At 38.2% G+C, this 23829-nt stretch overlaps 1 protein-coding gene and 1 non-coding gene across 3 annotated transcripts; both read right to left on the bottom strand.

The window, feature by feature from the left end:
- Nucleotides 1-11087: 11087 nt before the first annotated feature.
- On the bottom strand, nt 11088-12384 carry LOC114093669 (cytotoxic granule associated RNA binding protein TIA1-like). Of its 2 annotated transcripts, XM_071617106.1 has the most exons (2): nt 12015-12366; nt 11088-11981 (listed from the first exon to the last, which is right to left on the bottom strand). In XM_071617106.1, exons 1-2 carry the CDS (start codon nt 12289-12291, stop codon nt 11131-11133), a joined length of 1128 nt encoding a protein of 375 aa, XP_071473207.1. In that variant the 5' UTR covers nt 12292-12366; the 3' UTR covers nt 11088-11130. The 2 variants fall into 2 exon arrangements, with proteins under 2 accessions (XP_071473207.1, XP_034492109.2); XM_034636218.2 differs by having other exon boundaries at nt 11088-12384.
- A 5689-nt stretch (nt 12385-18073) lies between these two features.
- Nucleotides 18074-18183, bottom strand: LOC114093851 (U6 spliceosomal RNA). The gene has a single exon (XR_003582940.2). It is a non-coding gene; the product is annotated as a U6 spliceosomal RNA (small nuclear RNA).
- Between the last annotated feature and the right edge of the window lie 5646 nt (nt 18184-23829).

Genomic DNA, 23829 nt, shown 5'->3' with positions numbered 1-23829 from the left:
CTGGAGCATTGGACCCCCCTGTCCATTTTTTGGCAATGGAGCCCAATGCCTTTCTCCACGATATCGTGGATAAACACCTGGTCCTTGTTCATTTTTTGATAATGGAGTACCCTCTATGGTGGTTTGAGAACGGCATTCATTAGCCCAATGTCTCCCTCGGTATTCTAGTCCTTTGATACCTAGTTTTGTTAAACCCTCCTCCTATGGGGCAATTCCTTTTAAAATGTCCTGTTTGTTCACAATTGTAGCATGTTCTTGGCCTGGCATCTAAAGCCTGTTTTACTGCAGCTGCCACGACTTGCTCTTGTTCATTAAAGTCTCTACATAATTTAATATATGTGTTTAAATCTTCATGTTTCCATGGTCTAATGACTTCGCTGCACCAACGATTCGCTTGCTCATAAGCCACTTGTTTTATTAATGGCATTGCTTGTTCTGTATTCCCAAAAACTCTGGTAGCTGTTTGAATAAGCCTATCTACAAATTCAGTGTAAGATTCATTAGCTCCTTTTATTACCTTAGATAATTGACCTTGTAAACCTCCATGTCCTTGCAAAGTCTTCCATGCCCTAACCGCATCTGCAGCAATTTGTGCGTATACGCCAGGATCATATGCAATTTGTTGCTGCTAATCCTCATAAGGTCCCTTTCCTAACAACATATCTAGATTTCTCTGAGGATAACCAGCTGCTGCATTTCACCTAGCCGTCTCCTTGCAAAATTCCTCATTGGCAACCTTCCATAACAGGTATTGTCCTCCATTTAGCACAGCTTTACACATATTAGCCCAATCTGCTGGCGTCATGTTCAAGTTGATAATGGATTCGACCATGCTTACAGTGAAGGGTGTTTGAGGACCATAGGTTGTTACAGCCTCTTTTAGCTGCTTCACTTTTTTGAAATTTAAAGCATGGTGAATTTGCTGCCCTCCTGCCTGCTCAAATCCTGTCTCAGGATCCCAACTATCAACTGCGGGGGTTGGGAGCCTCCCAGCATATGGAGGTGGCACTGTTGGTTGGACACTTACACCCTCTGGTGATAGAAAGGTGTTAGTAGCAGTCTCCTGTTGTAACTTTTCCCCTGATGGCTTTTTCTGCTCTAAACTTTCTTACTCTGTCTGACTAGCTCGAGAGACCTTCTCTTTTACTTGAATCAATATGTCTTCTTCTTCCTCTACCATTGTCTGAACTGAAGGCTTTGGACTAAGCAAACAAGATGCGAACATCCACAATGGCAATGTGCCAACTGGCAGAGTCCCTGGGCTTTTCTTTTCTATTCTTTTTAAATCTTCACCATGATGGTTCCATTGTGATATATTCAACAATTCCTCCTTAAAAAGCCATGGGCTAGGGCTGGGGATGTGGCTCAAGTAGTAGCGCACTCGCCTGGCATGTGTGCGGCCCGGGTTCAATCCTCAGCACCACATACAAACAAAGATGTTGTGTCCGCCGAAAACTAAGAAATAAATATTGAAATTCTCTCTCTCTCAAAAAAAAAAAAAAAGGACCCTATCTCAAAATAAAACATAAAAAGAATGTATCAGGGATGTGACCCAATGGTTAAATGCCCCTACGTTCAATCCTTGGTACAAAAAAAAAAAAGAAAAGAAAAGAAATCATATTAAAAAAAAAAAAAAAAAGCCATGGGCTACATTTTTGTATTGTATCAACATATGCCCTGACTGCTCTTGATTTTACTGCGATGCCTCCTTCCTCTAACAATTTACTTAACACTCTTTCGGTTTGTTTTTTACTAATTTCTGATCCCGTATTTCTACTATAATACAACCCAACAAGATGACGCCAAACAAAACCGGGACAGAATGAAACAAAAATGGAACAACACAAAATCATTATAGCCTTTCTATCCTCCTGACAGGTCCATCCGTCCTTTCTCCCTATCTGTTCCTCAGACACAAATAGTTTTTCCTCAGATGTGAGCAGTTTTTCTTCTGTCTCATTCATCTCCAGGACAGGCAACTTAAAATAAAAGTGAAACAAAACAAAAGAAGAATCTTAAAATGGCTACCCATCCTCTCGCCCTGCCCTCAGGGGCGAGCAATTTACCTTATCACTTACCCTCATTCATTCCCCGTAGGGGCCACCAAATACCGCAGTCTGGCTGCCTACAATTCAGGAGCCACTTGTCAAAAGAAACGAACTTTATTTTTAGAACCTCACACCACACCACAAAGCTCCTCAGGAAAAACCTTCAGAGCCCAACTGCTACCACCGGCTTCCCACAAGCCTCTCAACCTCCCCCACTCCTCCTGCTCTTGAGGCTGATTGGCTGGGTTGTGTGGGCGGAGCCAAAAAAAGTCCCCCAATGAGCAGCTCCGTGGTCTGAAAGGGCGGGGAAACAGCCCAATGAGCATCACCGCAGAGGAGCCAATCAGTTGCCAGCTAGAAGTTTGCTGGGGCTGCTGTGAGCCAATCATCAGCTGGCAGCTGGAAGTTTGTTGGCAGCTGGAAGTTTGCTGGGGCCCCTTCAGCTGTGGCTCTCAACATCGGTAATGCCTTAGCTTCCACTATCTGTTGTTCTGTGACCACAGCATATCCAGCTACTTGCTGGCCACTTTTCACGAAGCTGCTCTCAACTGTGAAAAGGTCCCAGACTGGCTCTGTGATACACTGATCAAACAAATCCAATCTGCTAGAGTAGATAGTTTCTAAAATTTCTAGGCAATTATGTGGTATGGTCCCATTGTCATCTAATGACAACAGTGTTGCTGGATTTAACACGGACAGGACTTTAAGGTTGACATTGGGGTTCTCTAGTAGGATGGCCTGATATCTCTCCATCTTCCCAGAAGTCAGCCAGTAGCCACCCTTCTGTTCTAGTAGGACCAAGATTTAGTGAGGGACAAACACAGTGATGGATTGTTCTAGAGTAAACTTTTCAGCCTCCTGTAGCAAATCACAAGTGGCTGCTACTACCCACAGGCAGGGAGAGGCCATTCTTTTGCTGTGTGGTCAAGATGTTTTGATAAATAGGCCATTGGTCATGGTATATCTTCCAGTGTCTGTAAGAGAACTTCAAGAGCTGTACCTTGTTTCTCATGCACATATAATCTGAATTCCTTTTGTAAAGCAGGAAGTCCCAGGGCAGGGCCTGTCATGAGGCTGTGTTTTAACTTCTCAAAAGCAGCTTAGCATTCTGGGGTCCAATTCAAAGGTTCTATATCTGTTCCTTTTAATGCCTCATACTAGGGTTTTGCTATTAGTTCAAAGTTAGGGATTCAGATATGCCAGAATCCTGCCAGTCCCAGGAACCCATGTAATTGCCTCCTGTTTCTGGGTTCCCTAAGATTGCCTGCTTTCAGTCTTGCTTCAGACTTTGGGTTCCTTGGCTAATCTGAAATCCCAGGTAAGTGACTTGTTTGCAAGTTAGGGCATTTTTAGTGGACACCTTATATCTCTATGAGGCTAGATGGTTTAGAGCACCAATAATATTTGAAGACAATGTTCATAGTCCAGATTAGCTATAAACAGATCATCCACATATTGCAAGAGGATTCCCTGATTCAGCTGTAACCCTCACAAGTCTTTTGCCAGGCATTCATTAAACGGAATAGGAGAGTTTTAAAATTCTGGAGGTAGGACAGTCCAGCAATACTGGATAGTTACTTTGGTATTTGGGTCTTGCCATTCTAAAGCAAATAAATAGTAATTGGGACTTTCTTTCCAGAGGGATGCAAAAGAATGCATTCTTTAAATCCAGCACTGTGAACCAGCCAATTTACCTGACTTTGTAGTCAACAGGGTTTATAGATTAGGATGAATGTTCTGAACAATATTATTACAGCTCTCAAGTCTTGCACAAATAGGTACTCATCAGTGTGAGGTTTCTTATTGGGCAGCATAGGCATATTGTTGGGCGAATGAAAAGGCCAAATCAACCCCTGTTTCAAAAAGTTATCTAAATGGGGGCTGGGGCTGGGGCTCAGCAGTAGAGCATTTGTCTAGCTCGTGCAGGGTGCTGGGTTTGATCCTCAGCACCATATAAAAAAAAATAAATAAAATAAAGGTATTGTATCCAACTGCAACTAAAAAAAATTATGTTAAAAGAAAAGTTATCTAGATGGGTTGGGGATATAGCTCAGTTGGTAGAGTGCTTGACGCGCAAGGCCCTGGGTTCAATCCCCAGCACCACACACACACACACAAAGTTATCTAGAAGTGGCTGAATTCCTATTAGTGCCTCTTTTTAAGAGGGTGCTGCTTTGTTGTTGTTTTGTTTTGTTTTTTTAAGGCAGGTTATCCCATCCTTAAGCAAGGTCTTGATGGGAGTAACTTTGATGGCCCTCCCTGGGGTCCCCTCAGTCCATACAGTTTTACTCACTGTTCAGATGAACTCCAACAGGATAGGTTTGGTTTCCTTTTCCTGATTAGCAAGCAAAAGCTGGAGCTGAAGTATATTTTCAGGAGATTCTTGTAGATGAAGTTGTTGATTTGGGGGTGAGAATGTTATCTGTACATTTAATTTACGTAACAAATCTCATCTTGGGAGAGGGACCAAAGGGGTCATTTTGCCCAATGAAAGTCATATTGACCATGCAGAGGTTTTCAGGGGCTTCTGGATTTGCATCTGTGTATTTCCTGTCCACCTGATAAACTTGCTCTAAAAATTCTGAGGGGGTCCTCGTTGATCTTTTGCTGTAAATCCTGAATCTTATTTAAACTTTTTTGCTTGGGTACTTTCCTCTTGAGTCCCACCAAAAGACATTTCTGATAATGATTAACCATTGGGTTGTCTGCTGCCACATTTGGGTCCCAATTGGACTCCCTCATAGGAATAGCTTCTGCTGGTGCAGGGGTGTGATTGGGATCCTCATTATGGAGCCTCTGAGCTTCTTCCCTTGCTCTATCAATCTCTAGTTGTGCTCATCAGCCGTGAATAACATGTTAAGCAGAGTCTGTCTGCCCAGGTGAGGTGGTGAGTGGCAAAAATGTTAGTAAATAACTCAGCCATTTTCTGAGGCTTCCCAATAGGTTGGGTTTGAATTTTTCCAGTTCATCAAGTCAGAGATTGAGAAGGGACTAGAAGCCCAGTAATACCCCACTGGTTGCCCCAGTTTATTTATGCTGATGGGGTATTGCCTTAGAGGGAATTGACCTGCTGGCAACAGGTGCTCCCCAGCCAAAAGGAGTGCCCTGGTGGGTTTTAGATGGGGAGAGAGTCCCTGACCCAGAGTCAAAGCCCTGTGATGCCAAGCGGCCGCCCCTTTTCCTCCACTTTCCCTTCATGTGAAAGGCTCCCTATGGAACTAGGAGAGCTAGTGGGAGCCATAGATGGTTCTAGGCCAGCCTGCTGGTTAGGCACCAGGTTAGAATTAGGATTGAAGGGGTTTGTTATATTTAAGTTTATCAAATCCTCCTCAGCATTCTCTACCGACTTTCTGCTATCCTCAAACACTAGGAGCTGTGCCTTTCTCTTCACCATCAACTTAGTCCCTGGACATTCAGAATCCTTACTATGTAGCAATATAAAAGCTTGCACATGTGGGATTTCTTCTCATTTTCCTGACCTCTGGCAGAACAGCTCCAACTGCAAGGTCATATGAAAATTCAGAGTACCAGACAATGGCCACCTTTCTTCCCCATCCAGAACATACATCAACCAGACTTTGTTACAATAAAACATCTTTTTCTTTAGTCATAGCTATGCATCTCCCAGTTAGCCAGGATCTTTTCCAAGGGACCATTGTTGAAATTGAGACAGTGTTGCCCATGTCTTAAAGGGGCCAGTAATGGATACAAATAATCAACACAGACAATTAGAGGGATTGCCAAACTCAAGGCCAACAAACAGACGAAAAACCAGAGCAGATCAGAAGGGAGTAAAATCCCTGGGTGTCAGAGTCCCGCTTAACCCAAAATCCTACACCAATGGTGTCACATAAGTCTCCATGAAGAGGGATTGGATATTCTCAAAAAGATGTGTGGATTCCACAGATGTGTGGAATCAAGGGTCTCAGTGTGCACACTTGGGGACTTTCCAGATGGCCAAGGGTGTTTCTGGTGTTCAGTTTCCTTTTTCTCAAAGCAGAGCAACTGATGGAACAACTTGTGCCATTCAGGGAAAGAAGGCAGGAGTTCCCCAAAGCAAAAAGAGCTTTGGCAGCTGCTGGGATCATCCTTCAGTCCCTCCCTTTACTCACAGAAACAGCATCTCTGGTTAGGTCTGAGGCAAACTCGCGCTGTCTCCCAATTTCTCCAGCAGTCAGCTCTCAACAATCTCAACAGCCACTTTGTATCCTCAGCATGGAAGTGGGGGTCGCTTGGAGTGCCAGACCCTGCCCAAGAAAACTGGAGTGGGGGCTGCTCTTGGGTCCCTTTTTGGTCACCAAATTTGTAACTGAAAGTTTAGTCCTCATTCTTGATGACAATCTAATAATGAACTCAAGGTTTTGAGAAAAAGGAAAAAGTAGTTTTATTGCTTTGCTAGCAAAGGAGAAACACAGGCCCTGTCCCAGAGCCTGTGATTCTCCCTGTCAAGGGGAGCAGGGCTTTTTTTTTTTTTTTGGTACCAGGGTTTGAACTCAGGGTCACTCAACCACTGAGCCACATCCCCAGTCCTATTTTGTATTTTATTTAGAGACAAGGTCTCACTGAGTTGCTTAGTGCCTTCAGCAGGTTTTTTTTTTTTTTTTTTTTTTCTTTTATTAAAGAAGTGATTCAGAGAAATGAGATCAGGGAGGAGAAGGTCAGGGAAAAGAAGATCAGGAGGAGAGGTGTGGGTGGGGGTGAAGATCAGGGGAAAAAACATGTAGGTTTCAAAGCATAAAGTGAACCCCTGTTACACATGAAAAATGTAGCCTTTGAATCACCTCTTTAAAAGTCCCCTGCTGGGCTAGGTTGTGGCTCAGTGGCAGAGCACTGCGTTTGATCCTCAGCACCATATAAAAATAAATAAAGGTATTGTGTCCATCTACATCTAAAAAATATTTTTAAAAAAATAGTTCCCTGCTCCCCATAATGAGCAGAATCACAGCCTTGGGGACAGGACTCCTTTGTATTTCTCATTAGCTGACAAAATCAAACTTATTTTTCCTTTTCCTCAAAATCAGTCCTCATTATTGGACTGCATTGGGGAAAAGGACTGAGCTTTTGGTATCATGAATTTCCTGTAATGACGTGGGTAGATTCCACTGAGTAAGATAAGATTTACAACTGGATTAGAGTGGAGACAGTCTGACTCCAACATTTGTACTGCCATATTGTTTTCTTTTCCAACCAGGAAATAATCTGTATGTTCTTTGTATTAGAAATACCAGAGTGCCACAAGGAATCAAACAGGTGCTGAGAAGTAGCTTGGCAAGGAAAACTTTACCTCTGCACAAGGGTGTGCTACAGAACAAAGTCTGTCAAGCAAACACACTTTAGGTTCAAGAGTACCTCAAGGATACTCTTTTAGCAAAAACCCCAATACAATAAAGCATTACTATCTATCATTCCTCATGTTGTGTACTTGTTCATCCTACTTTGTATCCTTTGACCTACATTTCACCATTTCTCCTCCCCACTGCATGATTTCTTATGTTTTACATGTTACTGTATCATTCCTGCCACTATATCTACCTATCTATTTATTTATTTAGGGCAGTACTGGAGATTGAATCCACAGGCCCTTTACTACTGAGCTAAAGGAGCGCTGTACCACAGAGCTGCATCTCCCCCCTTTTTTGGCAGAGTCTCGCTGAATTGCTAAGGCTGGCTTTGAACTTGCCATCAACCTTCTGAGTTGCTGGGATTACATGCCAGCACCACTGTGCCCTGCTTCTTTTTATTTTTATTTTTAAATTTTGAGGGTCTTGCTAAATTTCCCGGACCAGCCTTGAATATCTGATCCTCCTGCTTCATCCTACCAAGTGGTTGGGTTGCAGGTATGCACCATGGCCTGGCTTTAAAGGTTTTTCAAGCAGGGGAGAAGACAACACAGCATGCATTTTTTTTGGGAGCAAGCACTGTGGTATTGCCTGTAATTCCAGTGATGCAGGAGGTTGGCAAATTCAATCCATTCTCAGCGACTTAGCCACACCCTGAGCAATTTGGGAGACTCTATCTCAAAATAAGGAAAATTAAAAGAACTGAGGCAGTCACTTGTCAGTAAAGCCACACCGGGTTCAATATCTAGTCCCTAAATAAATAAGAGGAAGCAAAAGAGAGAAAAGTGAATTGGAGGTGTATGCAAAAGATAGTATATAATGATTGTGTACAGAATTTAAGATAACTAAGGAGGGAAAATGACCCAAAAGTTTGGGGAAAAGCAGGATCACATGATTTTGAGGACCTGTTGTTGCTACTAAGAATCAAATCTCAGGGCACTACACCACTAAGCTAGTTACATCCCTAGTCCGTTTTCTTTTTTTTTTTTTTAAATTCTGATTTGTTATACATGATGGCAGAATACAATTCATTTCATATTATACATATAGAGCACAATTTTTTCAAGTCACTGATTGTACATAAAGTATTTTCACACCATTCGTGTCTTCATACAGGTACTTAGGGTAATGATGTCTAACTCATTCCATCATCATTTTTACCCCCTTCCCCCCTCCCTTCCCTTCCCTCCTCTTTGCCCTATCTAAAATTCCTCCATTCCTCCCATGCTCCCCTCCAATCACCATTTTGAGTCAGTATCCTCATATCAAAGAAAACATTCAATATTTGTTTTATTTTGGGGATTGACTTGCTTCACTTAGCATTATATTCTCCAACTCCATCCATTTACCTGCAAATGCCATGATTTTATTCTCTTTTAATGCTGAGTAATGTTCCATTGTGTATATATACCAAAGTTTCCCTATCCATTCATCTAGGTTGGTTCTATAATTTGGCTATTGTGAATTGTGCTGCTGTAAACATTGATATGGCTGTGTCCCTGTCATATGCTGTTTTTAAGTCCTTTGGGTATAAACTGAGGAGTGGGATAGCTGAGTCAAATAGTGGTTCCAGTCCCAGATTTCCAAGGAATCTCCATAGTGCTTTCCAGATTGGCTGCACCAATTTGCAGTCCCACCAGCAATGTATGAGTGTGCCTTTTTCCCCACATCCTTGCCAACATTTATTGTTGCTTGTATTCTTTTTTTTTTTTTTTTTTTAGCTTCCTGATATTTTATTTTGAGTATTTAAGCTGCTTTTGGTTGCATGCCCTGATCTGTAGAAGTTAACAAGGAAATAACATTTCCAAGTATTTAAAAAATTTACTCATCTTCCATAAAGCAACTTTTAATGTATTATCAACACTTAAAAATACACAGTGACTTAATGAAATATCAGTACAACTGCATAGAATTGAGCTCCAGAAAACTATACACTTACAAACTGTCTTTCCTGGGCTCTGGTTTACAAAGTATTATTGGCTTAGAGACCAGCTTAGAGTCATTTGTCCTACCTGGAAGATACAGGCCAGGAAACTCATTTGACTTCACAGGCCTTTTCGGTTCCTAAATAAAATACTGGGAGCTCTCGGAGAATCTTAAAAACCACCAACCATTTAAACACATACACTGGGGACCCTTCCTCTCTGTAAGTCAAGGAGGATTTGTGACCTTCACTGAAAACAAAACAAAAATCACATCTCCCACAACTCTTCTAAGAGACTCTGAAATGTACTAGAAATTTCAAAACTAGAACAATGCCATCAAAGATTAAACCTCTTAATGCTTGGAGCCACACCAAAATAATAAAATTGGTAACTCCAATAAAACAGGTACCCAAAGAATCAAATTAGTGATTGCACTGAGGATTCTCTTCTTTGAAGGCTGTTTAAGGAGGTAGGATTTTAAGGTTTTCTTTTCTTTTTTTTTTTTTCCCCTTTTGTTTGTTTTTATTTATCTTTTTGGCCTCTGAACATTTAAAAAATGCTTTGCCCGGCTGGTCCTTCAGGCTATTTTTGGAGTTTATAATGAACCCCAAGCCTGACATAAGGATATTCTATAGTTTCACAGCTATCATTTGTACATATTAAGTTGATTTACTCTTTTTAAGTAAATCTAACTAGAAAATGGCAAATTATATTCCTTTACATACAACTTTGTGTCTCAAAGTTCTTGAAAAACAAGAGATGATTTTGTATTCAAAGACTACCAAAGTATGTATTTGATATTCACATGCAAACAACCTAAAACCTTATAAATCTCATGTCAACTCTGCATGATGCCTTTAAAAAGGAAATGACATACAAAGTTTGTAACTGTGCAAAATATTAAACTGCTAAAACATTTTACATAATGAAATAATACATGTAAATGTATAAGTTGACACATGAAAGTTACATGGCATAAGAACTTATCACATTTCAGAGATTTTTCTTGAGTAACAAGTTTTTGTTTTTACAGTTCCTGGTACACAGCAAAGTTTATCACAGAAGATAAAAATCCTTTTAAACAAATCCAACGGAATTCTTGAGGCACCTTCTCATATAAAACACAAGATGAATGCAATTATCAATCCATGTGAGAAAAGTTTTCAATCTAACTGAACATCATTTTTTCCCATTTAACTATATTTTACAGAACTTTAATAAGGCAAGACAAATTTGTGAAAAAATGTAAATACAAAAATGATGTAAACTAATAATTTATATTTAAAAACCCCAAGGGGTAACAGTGAAGATGGGACAGCTCAAACAATGCCTATTATTTTTTTAATCTAAAACAGAATTGTGCACAAGCTGAAGATAACAAAGAACTTCTAGACTTTGCACAGTTTTGGTTTTTCTTTCTTTTTTTTAAAACCATCTTTACATTACATGTTTTAAATCATATCAGGAATGCAAACTAGAACTGCACACTACTTTAGTGGAAAAAACATTGTGCAATTTTCTGCCTCTTAATTTTTAAAAAGTGGCAGCAATCCCTGCATTTGTATTTGAAACAAGGATCTGAGAAACTTTATCAAAAAAGGTAATGAAGGCAAAAATTGGCAGACATCCAGCATCTTGTTTCTTTTTAAAAACAATGTGGATGATAAGTAATTTCATGATTAAAAAATGAATCTTTTAAATAAATACATTGTATCTGATATTTGCACTGACTGATTTGATAAATCTTTTAAGTAAACAACGGCTTTACTACACTCCCTGTAGCCTCAAGCCACTGGCTTTATATTCTAGAGTCCTTTTTCACTGGGTTTCATACCCTGCCACTCGACACGCCGCTGGCTGATTAGGCAACATGCTGCCATTCTGTCCTTGAGGTGGCTGTACTCCATAATTTGGTCCCATCCAAGGTGCAGAAGACTGTGTCTGATTAAATCCCTGCTGGTTCCATGCCTGGCCATACATTCCATATGCAGGTACTTGCCATCCATTAGGCATATACTGGCCAATCTGTTGTGCGTTTCCATACCACTGGCCCCACTGGCCATAAGCTTGTGGATATCCAATTTGATTCTGCTGCTGCACAGGATTTATCATATCAAGAGTTTCTTTGCCCCAATAGCATTTCACAACATGACCTTCAATAGTAGTACCATTAACAGAAACAATTGCATGTGTGGCACTTTCATGGGAATTAAACCTCACAAATGAATATCCTTTATCTGGAAAGACTCGAATTTCCATTATTTGCCCAAATGGTGAAAAAGTCTGACGCATTAGCTGTTCTGTTAGTCCAGAAGTAACACCTCCACAGTAAACAGTACAGTTGCTTGGACTAGACTGATTTACAACCTCATCATATGATAGCTGTTTAGTGTTTGACTCATATGTACTCTTTGGAGCTGGAGGCTTTCGGGTTGCCCAGTTAGTTCTGATTTGTCGTCCACCAAGCCATTGGCCACCCATCTGTTGAATAGCGTTTTCGGCATCCCATTTGTTGAAAAAGGAGACAAAGCCATATCCTTTAGACTTTCCTGTTGCCATATCTTTTACCACTCGGGCATCTGATATTCTTCCAAATGGTGCAAAAGCTGCTTTTATATCTTCAGTTGTAATTTCTGGACTGAGATCACCAACAAAGACATGGAAATGATCTTGTGAACGCTGTGTGCTGACAACGGTACTACTGTTTGTATCTTTCTTTTGACTGCTGGGAGTAGTTGCCCAATTCACTTTGACTTCCTTACCCATTATCTTCCGCCCATTCATAGCAGCAAGTGCTGCAGCTGCATGACGATGTTCATGAAACTCCACAAAACAATATGGATCGTTTCCAGCTGTATCCATAATCATTTTGCAGTTTTTACAAGGTCCAATCTGGCTGAAGAGTTGGAGAATCAGAGCTTCTGTTACATCTCTGGAAAGGTTACCAACATATAGAGTCTTGGGCATCTCGTCCTCCATGGCTGCTGCTGTCACGGAGGTGCCTCTGGGTCCAGCTCCCTGCCCTTCACTACCTCCCAAATCATATGAACGGCTATGGCTGCGGGATGGCGGGGTTTCTCGGCTGAGCGGAGGTTACTTCGCGGTCTTCTTCCGTGGTAATTACGCCGATATGCCCCGCCCAGCGCGAACAATGAAGCCCCATTCAAGATTTTGCTTGTATTCTTGATAGCTGCCATTTTGACTGGAGTGAGATAAAATCTTAGAGTAGTTTTGATTTGCACTTCTCTAATTGCTAGAGATGTTGAATATTTTTTCATATGTTTGTTGATCAATTGTATATCCTCTTATGAGAAGTGTCTGTTTAGTTCCTGGGCCCATTTATTGATTTGATTTTTTTTTCTTTGGTTTTTGAGTGCTATATATATGATGTGCTTGTGGTAAAGATTTACTCACATTCTGTAGGCTCTCTGTTCACCTCACTGATTATTTCTTTTGCTGAAAAAAAGAAGCTTTTTAGTTTGAATCCATCCCATTTATTGATTCTTGGTTTTAATTCTTGTGCTACAGTAGTTTTATTAAGAAAGTTGGGGTCTAATCTGACATGATGGAGATTTAAGCCTACTTTTTCTTTGTTAGGTGAAAGGTCTCTGGTTTATTTCCTAGGTTCTTGATCCACTTTGAATTGAGTTTTGTTGATGGTGAGAGAGATTTAATTTCATTTGGTTATACTTGGATTTCCAGTTTTCCCAGCACCATTTGTTGAAGAGGCTATCTTTTCTCCAATATGTGTTTTTGGCACCTTTGTCTAATATAAGATAACTGAAGTTATGTGGATTAGTTTCTGTGTCCACTATTTTGTACCATTGGTCTACAGATCTATTTTGGTGCCAATACCATGCTGTTTTAGTTACTATTGCTCTGTAGTATAGTTTTAAGTCTGGAATAGTATTGCTTCCAGCTTCACCCTTCTTGCTAAAGATTGATTTGGCTATTCTGATTCTCTTATTTTTCCACATGAATTTCATGATTGCCTTTTCTATTTCTGTAAGGAATGCCATTGGGATTTTGATTAGGATTGCATTGAATCTGTATAGTTCTTTTGGTAGTATGGTCATTTTGACAATATTAATTTTGCCTATCCAAGAACAAGATAGATCTTTCCATCTTCTAAGGTCTTCTTTAATTTCTTTCTTTAGCATGTTGTAGTTTTCATTGTAGAGGTCTTTTACCTCTTTTATTAAATTTATTCCCAAGTATTTTATTTTATTTTTTGAGGCTATTGTAAGTGGGATGGTTTTCCTAGTTTCTCTTTCAGTGGATTTGTCACGGATATACAGAAATGCCTTTGATGTATGGGTGTTGATTTTATATCTAGCTACTTTGCTGAATTCATTTATTAGTTCTAGGAAATTTCTGGAGGAATGTTTTGGGTCTTCTAGGTATAGAATCATATTGTCTGCAAATAGTGATCATTTGAGTTCTTATTTTCCTACCCATATCCCTTTAATTTCTTTCATCTGTCTGTTTACTCTGGCTAGAGTTTCAAGAACTATGTTAAATAGAAGTGGCAACAGAGGGCATCCCTATCTTGTCCCAGTTTTTAGAGGGAATGCTTTCAATTTTTCTCCATTTAGAATGATGTTGGCCTGGGGCTTAGCATAGATAGCTTTTACAATGTTGAGGTATTTTCCTGTTATCCCTAGTTTTTCTAGTGTTTGAACATGAAGAAATGCTGTATTTTATCAAATGCTTTCTCAGCATTTATTGAGATGATAATATGATTTTTATCTTTGAGTCTATTGATGTGATGAATTACATTTATTGATTTCCGTATGTGGAACCAACCTTGCATTCCTGGGATGACCCCTACTTGATTATGATACACTATCTTTTTGATATGTTTTTGTATTTGATTTGCTAGAATTTTTGCATCTATATTCATTAGAGATATTGGTCTGAAGTTTTCTTTCTTTCATGTGTCTTTGTCTGGTTTTGGAATCAGGGTGATATTGGCCTCATAGAATGTGTTTGAAGTGTTCCCTCTTTTTCTATTTCATGAAATAGTTTGAGAAGTATTTGTGTTAGTTCTTCTTTAAAAGTCTTGTAGATCACAGTTGTCTATCCATCTGGTCCTGGGCTTTTCTTGGTTGGTAGGCTTTTGAGGGCATCCTCTATTTCCTTGCTTGAAATTGATCTGTGTAAATTGTGTGTATTATCCTGACTTAGTTTAGGCATATCATATGCCTCTAGAAATTTGTCGGTGTCTTTGATATTTTCTATTTTATTGAACTACAGATTTTCAAAATAATTTCTAATTATCTTCTGTATTTCTGTAGTATCCATTGTAATATTTCCTTTTTCATCGTGGATGTTAGTAATTTGAGTTCTCTCTCTCCTTATCTTCATTAGCATGGCTACGGTTTATCAATTTTATTTATTTTTTCAAAGAACCAAATTTCTGTTTTGTCAATCCTTTCAATTGTTTCTCTTTTGTTTCAATTTCATTTATTTCAGCTCTAATTTTAATTATTTCCTGTCTCCTATTGCTTTTGGGGTTGATTTGTTCTTCTCTTTCTAGGACTTTGAGATGTAATGTTAGGTGATTTATTTGTTGAACTCCATGCAATGAACTTTCCTCTTAGCACTGTCTTTGTAGTATCCCAGTAATTTTGATATGTAGTATTGGTGTTTCCATTTACTTTGGAGAATTTTTTAATCTCCTCCTTGATATCTTTTGCAACCGCTTGTTCATTCAAAAGCATATTATTTAGTCTCCAGATGTTGAAGTAACTTTTATTTTTTATTTTATCATTGATTTCTAATTTAATTCCATTGTAGTCTGATAGAATGCAGGGTAGTACCTCTACGTTTTTGTATTTACTAAGTTTTCTTTGTGGCATAACATATGGTCTATTTTAGAGAAGGATCCATGTGCTGCTGAGAAGAAAGTGTATTCATTCATTGATGGATAATATACTCTATATATATCAGTTAAGTCCAAGTTATTGATTGTGTTATTGAGTTCTATAGTTTCTTTGTTTAGCTTTTGTTTGGTAGATCTATCTAGTGGTGAAAGAGGTGTGTTAAAGTCACTCAGAATTATTGTGCTGTGATCTATTTGACTCTTGAACTTGAGAAGAGTTTGATTGATGAATGTAGATGCTCCATTGTTTGGGGCATATATATTTATAACTGTTATGTCTTGTTGATGTATGGTTCCATTAAGCAGTATGACATGTTCATCTTTATTCCTTTTGATTAACTTTGGCTTGAAGTCTACTTTATTTGATATGAGGATGGAAATTCCTGCTTGCTTATGTAGGCATGTGAATAGTATATTTTATCCCAACCTTTCACCTTCGCTTTGTGGGCATCTTTTCCTGTGAGTCTCTTGAAGGCAGCATATTGCTGGGTCTTTTGTTTTAATCCAATTTACCAGCCTATGTCTTTTTATTGGTGAGTTTAAGCCATTAACATTTAGGGTTATTATTAAGATATGACTTGTTATTCGTCATTAGTTTATTTTTGGTATTTCGCTTGACTTGGATTCACCTTTGGTTGGCTTTTCTTTTATGCTAGTTCTTCCCTTGCAGATTTCCATTGTTGTTTTTCATTTCTTCCTTGTGGAATATTTTGCCAAGAATGTTCTGTAGTGCAGGCTTTCTTGCTGTAAATTCTTTTAGCTTTTGTTTATCATGGAAGGTTTTTATTTCATTGTCAAATTTGAAGCTTAATTTTGTTGTACATGAGATTCTTTGTTTGCAACCATTATCTTTTAGAGCTTGCTATATGTTGTTCCAGGATCTCCTAGCTTTAACAGTCTGGATTGAAATATATGCTGAGATCCAAATTGATCTTCCCTTATAGGTAATCTGATTTTTCTCTCTTGCAGCCTTTAAAATTCTATCTTTATTCTATTATGCTAGGCATTTTCATTATAATGTGTCTTGGTGTAAATCTGTTGTAATATTGTACATTTGGTGTCCTACAGGCCTCTTGTATTTGATTTTTCCAATTCATTCTTTATGCTTTGGAAATTTTCTGATATTATTTCATTGAAGAGATTGTGCATTCCTTTTGTTTGAATCTGTGAAGCTTCCTCTATCCCAATAAATCTTACATTTGGTCTTTTGATGGTATCCCATAATTCTTGGATGTTCTGTTCATGGTTTCTTACTATCTTCACTATGAGGTCAACTTTATGTTCAAGATTATAAATTTTGTCTTCATTGTCTGAGGTTCTGTCTTACAAGTGGTCTAGTCTGTTGGTAATGCTATCTATTGAAATTTTTAATTGGCTTATTGTTTCTTTCATTTTGAGGATTTCTGATTGTTTTTTTTTCCAGTGTCTCTATCTCTTTCTTCAAGTAATCTCTTGCAACTTGTATTGTATTTGCTATCTTTTCTCTTTGTTGGTATGATCGATGGTCGCCTGAATTTGTCCTCTTAGCTCTTTGTTGGAGTGATGGGGTTTTGCCTGTATCTGCCCACTTAGGTCATTCTTTAATTCCCAAATCATTTTAGTTATGTCTATTCTGAACTCCTTACATGACATTTCACCTACTGCACTATCTATGGATTCTATTGTTGTAGTGTCTTCATTTGTTTGGGGCACTTTCCCCCTTGTTTTTTCATGATGTCTATGTGTCTTCCTCTTATGCAGTATAGATCTGAGGTATTACAGCTTCTTCCCTATTGTCTTATAGTGTGCCTACAGTTTCCCAATACCTCACTTTTAAGAGAGAGATCAATATTATAGCACTCAATGTATCCAACGTGCAGCCATGTATCAGTTATCTTCTATTTTTTACATTTACAGTTTTGTCACTATAAACAGAAATGATGAGTTCAGTTATCTTCAACCATATAGTCAATAGGTTTGCGTAATGGTTTACAATTTCTAATAGTGAAAGGGGGTCCTGGGGGGTTGGCTGAGATGTTTATGAGGTAGGATGTGAGAATATGGAGGTATTAGATTATATGATTAGTGAGGATAATCATAAGAATTTGGCTGTTAGTAGGAGAAACAAGAGATAGACAATGCCATGCAAGACTCCCTGTTACCTTAGTACCAGGATAACTGTTAGCACCCTTAGTAGAGAAACCTCTGGTGCAGCCAGGCCACAGGGACCTTGATGACATCTTACTAGGTCTTTATTGTTGCCTCTTGATAGAAGTGGTGATATCCCAGTTTCGTGATGGTGGCAGCCTCAAGCCTGTGTGTTTCCTGATGTTGGGCTGTGGAGCCATGCTTTGGTGAATAAGGAACCCCAGTGCAGGGTGGCTCTCTCTGCAGGTGTGGGGTGGCGGGCAGGTGGGCTGTCCCTCTAGAACTCTGGGTTATGGTGGCACAGGCGGGCAGGTGGGCTCTGCCTCTAGAACTCCAGGTGCAGTGGCCATCCCCAGTCCTTTTTAATTTTATTTTGAAAGAGGGTCTTGCCCAGGATGGCCTTGAATTTGCAATCATCCTGCCTCAGCTTCCTGAGTTACTGGAATTACAGACATGCATCATGGCACCCAGGTCACACTATTTAAAAAAACAATTAAGTTATAGATGGGACACAATACCTTTATTTTACTTATTTATTTATATGTGGTGCTAAGGATGGAACCTATTGCTTCACATGTGCTAGGCAAGTGCTCTACCACTGAGCTACAACCCCAGCCCTCAAACTATTTTTTTCATATGTCCTCTATTGTAAGCGTGCAATTTTGCAGAAGGTAAGTTTGTTTTTTAGGAAAGGATAAATTTCATTATAGTGAAAATGTGTGTGTATTTTTGCCCTCCACTTTTTTTTTTTTAAACGTGGAACACTTCATGAATTTGTCCTTGTATAGGGGCCATGCTAATTTTCTCTGTATCATTTCAATTTTAGTATATGTGCTGCCCACCTTTTTTTAATCAAGCACTCATCTTTAAAAAAAAAAAAATATATATATATATATATATATATATATATATATATATATATATATATATATATTTAATTTGGTGCTGAGGATCAAACCCAGTGCCTAACGTGTAGGCAAGTGCTGTACCACTGAGCCACAACCTCAGCTTTAATCCACAGTTTTTTTACTATCTGATTTTCCATAAATATATAAATGTATTTGGGAGCCAACACGGCTCCAAAAACAATACAACACTATTAACACATGTATTGTGATATTTTTTTATTGTTACTTTTGCCAGTTGCAATGTTTTCATGAATCCGCCAGATGGCAGACAAATACAATTTCCACATAATGAGTCAACAAACTGAAAGAACTTTGCTTCCTTATGGAAATTCAATTAGAAATGTTAATCATAAAAGACTGGGGGTAGGGGCTGGGGGTGTGGCTCAGCGGTAGAGCGCTTGACTAGCATGTGCAAGGCTCTGGGTTCCATCCTCAGCACCACATAAAAAAATAAAATAAAGGTATTGTGTCCAACTACAACTTAAAAAAATATATTAAAAAAAAGACTAGGTGTATATTTGATATATAATATACACACTTGCTATAAATACATCAAGCATATCTGACCTTCTCATTACCACAGTATAAATGTGCTGCTTTTATGGTTAAAGAAATTTTTATAATTCACATGAGAATTTTTGTTAGAAACAAACTGCTGAAAATCATTGTAATTAAGCACCTAAATAATATAAGTACCATGTTATCCATTGTCTTAAACACTTAGAAATGTATCTATTGGCCATGAAATCTAGTTTGATCCTTTGGAATCTGAAAAGCAAAATCAATGATGCATCACTGATAAAACAAAATCCCTGTTACTCAACTGCCTGGATTTTTAAAATTCTTTGAATATTTCTACAGTTATTTCTAAGTTAAAACCCATAGTCAAAATTGCTTATAAAAGACTGGGTGTATATTTGATCTACATACTTGTTATAAATCCATCAAGCATATCAGATCTTCTCATCCCATAGCTGTATTTCCCTAATATTTCTGTCTTCTTTTTATATTTTGATTTATTTTACAGAAAAGGTTAACAGGCATATGATTTCAGCTATGTAGAGGGATGGGCAAATATTTTTAAAGCTTGTGTAAGAGGGTCACAGATATATCTGGGATTTTATTTTTAAAGTATGTGTAGCACTTCCAAGTAATGAATTCTCCATGTACATGACGACATTGTCTGGAGTGAATCTTGACTCATCTTGAATTAGAATGTTGATTTTACTTTTTAAAAATTTTCATCTTTTACATACTTCCTAAATTTAATTTGCTTCTCTTACTTGAGTTTAAAATGATTTGAAATTAAATAACTGGACTGGTTAAATAATCCCAGCAATTCAGAGGTTGAGGTAGAAGGATCGAAAATTTGAGGCCAGGCCTCCTCGATTTTGTGAGGCCCTAAGCAATTTAGTGAGACCTTGTCTCAAAATAAAAAATAAAAAGGACTAGGGATGTAGTTCAGTGGAAAAGTGCCACTAGGTTAAATCCCCAGTACCATAAAATATTGTTTTAATTAATTAAATAAATAACTTGCCTGGTATAGTGAAACATGCCTATAATCCCAGCAATTTGGGAGCCTGGGGCAGGAGGATCACAAATTAGAGGCCAGGGCTGGGGATGTGGCTCAAGTGGTAGCGCGCTCACGTGGCATGCGTGTGGCCTGGGTTCGATCCTGATCCTCAGCACCACATACAAACAAAGATGTTGTGTCTGCCGAAAGACTGAAAAATAAATATTAAAAAATTCTCTCGCTCTCTCTCTTAAAAAAAAAAAACAAGTTAGAGGCCAGTCTCAGCACTGTAAGAGACCCTTAGCAACTTAGTGAGATTCTCTAAATAAATAAATAAATAGGGTATGGGTGTAGCTCAATGGTAAAGCACCCCTGGGTTCCATCTCCAGTACCATAAAAAGAAAAAAAAATTATTAAAGATAAACAGTTTTAAAGCATCTTGGCATTATTTAATTATATTTATTGTTCTAATATTTTTAAAACTTTTATGGGGGTACTGGAGATGGAACCCAGGCATGCTTTACCATTAAGTTACACCCACAGCGTTTTTATTTTTTATTTTGAGCCAGGGTCTTACTAAATTCTCAAAGCTGACCTTAAACTTGAGATCCTCCTATTTCAGCCTCCCAAGTAGCTTGAATTACAGGTGTTTGCCACCATGGCTGGCAGTAGATCTTGTCTGTAGAAAAAAAAATAGTGCTGGGTGTAGCCTGTTGGTAAAATGTCCCTGGGTTCAATTCCCAGAATTATAAACAAACAAAACAAACTATACACATTCTTAGAGTCCACATACATGTTCTTACAGTCTTCCTTCTTTTTGATGAAGGCTGAAGTTATTTTTTAAAATATATATGTTTTTAGTTGTAGATGGACACAATATCTTTATTTTATTTATTTATCTTTATGTGATGCTGAGGCTCGAACCCAGTGCCTCACACATGTTAAACAAGTGCTCTACCACTGAGCCACAACCCCAGCCCCCAAAACTCATTTTTTTAAATATATTTTTTTAGTTGTACATGGACACAATACCTTTATTTTATTTGTTTATTTTGTGTGTGTGGTGCTGGGGATCAAACCCAGTCTCTCATGCATGCTAACCACTGAGCCACAACCCCGCACCCCCCAACCCGGCAAATTATTTTTAAAAACAGATTTTACCAGCTCTGAAAACCACTTGGTGTTGTTTAAAAAAATAATTATAATGAGTATTTTAGAACTTTGCTTCTGTAAGGTTTATTGTTCGTTATCCTTTGTCATAAGAATTATATAAAGGATTTATTCATTTTCCGGCAGAAAAAAATCTATGATTTCCATAAATTTACATTATTTAAAATGCCATGTCTCTTTTCAGCACATAAATTTAACATACAAAGGGCTCTCAGTAAAGTATGTGTGCCTGATAATCTTGGTGTAATAATACTGTTCACAGTGGCACAATACTACTATTATACTCTGTATGGTGACTTTTATCCAAAGACGCTTCTAAATTCCTCATATGAGGCAAGACACACTTAGGCCTCTGATGGTCATTTCACTATTTACTCGTATTGGTACATGGAGGATGGAATGTGCTATCCCTGGCACGAAGAGTTCTTCTGGAAATTTAGAGAGAATGAAATGTCTTCATACTTCAGTGACTAAAGAGAAAACACTTGTGGAAAAGAGAGAAAGCAAGTTCCAAGAAGTATGTATTTATTATCTCTGTGCCAGTTTGTTGGAACTCTTTGTCAGTGAGGTCATACTTTTTGTCCCACGTAGTTCATTTATCTCTGCTAACTTCCTTAATTATAGCATGCACCCCCTAACCCCGGCCAACTGTTTGACAAATGTCTTTTCTTGGGCAAAAGGGAGCATTAAAAAACAATTTAAAAATCTCTGTGAAATCATCACTATAATTGGAAAAAAATTCAAAACCCTTATCCAATTAAAATGAGTTAGTAGTTACAATTTTCATTTAGACACTAGTTAATAGTATATTCAAAGGCACTGCCTATAAACAGAGATAAAACCATTTCCAAATGATTCTAGATAAACAACTAACTTATCCATCTTAATGGTGGTGGTATTTCTCAAATGATTTCATGGTGTGTCAATCAATATATAGACAGAGCCTTATTCTATTTATTGGGCACTAGGGATAAAACCCAGGTACACTTTATAACTGAACTACATTCCCAGTCCTTTTTATTTTTTAAGACAAATTCTTGCTAAGTAACAGGGCTTCCTTAAATTGCTGAGGTTGGCCTCAAAAGTGTAATCCTCCTGCCTTAGCCTCCTGAGTTGCTAGGATTAAGGCATGTGCCATCATGCCTGATGATAGACACTTACTAAAATACAGAAATTAGCTGTTCACAGTGGCATGTCAGTAATCCCATGGGAGGCTAAGGGAGGGAGGATTGGAAGTTCAAAGCCTAGCCTAGGCAATTAAGCAAGACCCTTTCTCAAAATACAAATAGGGCTGGGGGTGGGGGGTGGGATTGTGGCTTAGTGGTAGAATGCTTACCTACAATGTGTAAGGCACTGGGTTTGATCCTTAGCAGTGAATAAAAATAAATAAATAAAATAAAGCTTTGTGTCCATCTACAGCTAAAAAGAAAAAAAAAAAAAAAAAAAAAGAAAAGGGCTGGGGATGGTAGGAAGCCTCTGAGTTCAATCCCCAGGACTGCTAAATATGTAAATAAAAACAAACAAACAAACAAATAAAAGGGACCAAGGCTGGGATATAGTTCAGTGACAGAGCACTTGATTAGCATGCTTGAATCCCTACATTGAATCCCCAGCATCATTAAAAAAGAAAATGAAAAAATCCACTAGTGGGGTGCGATAATACACTCCTGTAATCCAAGTGACTCAGGAGGCTAAGGCAGGAGGATCACAAGTTCAAAGCCAGCCTCGGCAACTTAGTAATACCCTAAGCAACTTAGTGAGACCCTGTCTCAAAATAAAAAATAAAAACGGCTGGGGTCATGGCTCAGTGTTTAAGCACCCCTGGGTTCCATCCCAAACCAAACCAAACAAACTACTAAAAGAGTCAAGTAAAACAATGTATGACTTTTATAAATGACAAACAAACATGGCCTATTCTGGTAAAGCTTCATTTTTAGATCAAGTTTTTGTGTTGGTGAATATCAACATTCAAGAAGTGAGGTACAATATGTTACTGTGTGAGTCGTGCCTATAAAATGATTTGCCTTACCACTTGGAGAATCTAAGCCTTGTGATGGGTAAAAAGTTTTGGGGTAGTTTCTACAATCCTCTTATTCCTTTTGCACCAGGAATCATTACTGCAGTTTCTCCTTAGAAAGGAGTTGTTTCTTTTGGCATAGTGGAAATTCCATATGCTCAATATCTTGTTATGTCTGAAGACATAAACAGAATTATTTAAAAGCTTCATCTTTAAATATTTAACACACAAACTTTAATTGAGGTCCTACTCTGTACTTTGAATCTTCTATATACAAAAGATAAATGGCATACAGTCTCTGACTTCTAGAAACTAATAAATTTAAATGCCTCTGAGGTGTTGGTTATGTCACTTTGTTAGTGACAGTATAGTTTAGTGCTAAAGTCCTTTTAAAAATTTAAATTCTAGACTTACCTTCATAAGTATTTAAATATTAAGATGCAACTGTGAAAATGATAGCAGTAAGCTTGATGACAATGTTAGACTTATTAAATATAAAGCTGTCAGTTGTCCCCAAATTGATCTATATCAAATTGATCTTTCAAGGCAATTACAATCAAAATGACAGTAGGATTTTTGAGGGTAGTGATGACTGATTCTAAAATGTATGTGGAAAAAAGTGACAAAATTGAAGATCTTACTTGTACTACTTAATTACAAAACCTAGAAAAGGTTGGAGATGTTGTCTCAGTGGTACAGTGTTTGCCTGGCATGAGGCCCTGGGTTTCATTCCCTAGCATTGCACAAAAAAGCAAAAACAAAAACAAAAAACAACCCTAGCAAGATAGTCTGATATTGGCAAAAACATAAACAGAAAGACAAATGGGACTGAATGGAATCTAGAAATAGACTCACACAAGTACAGTCAAATGATTTTTGTTGTTTGCCAAAACTGGGA

Source organism: Marmota flaviventris, chromosome 9 (assembly GCF_047511675.1).
Source record: "Marmota flaviventris isolate mMarFla1 chromosome 9, mMarFla1.hap1, whole genome shotgun sequence".
Classification (NCBI taxonomy): domain Eukaryota; kingdom Metazoa; phylum Chordata; class Mammalia; order Rodentia; family Sciuridae; genus Marmota; species Marmota flaviventris.
Note: the sequence above shows the minus strand (reverse complement) of the source record. Positions and strands in the feature narration are given on the sequence as shown.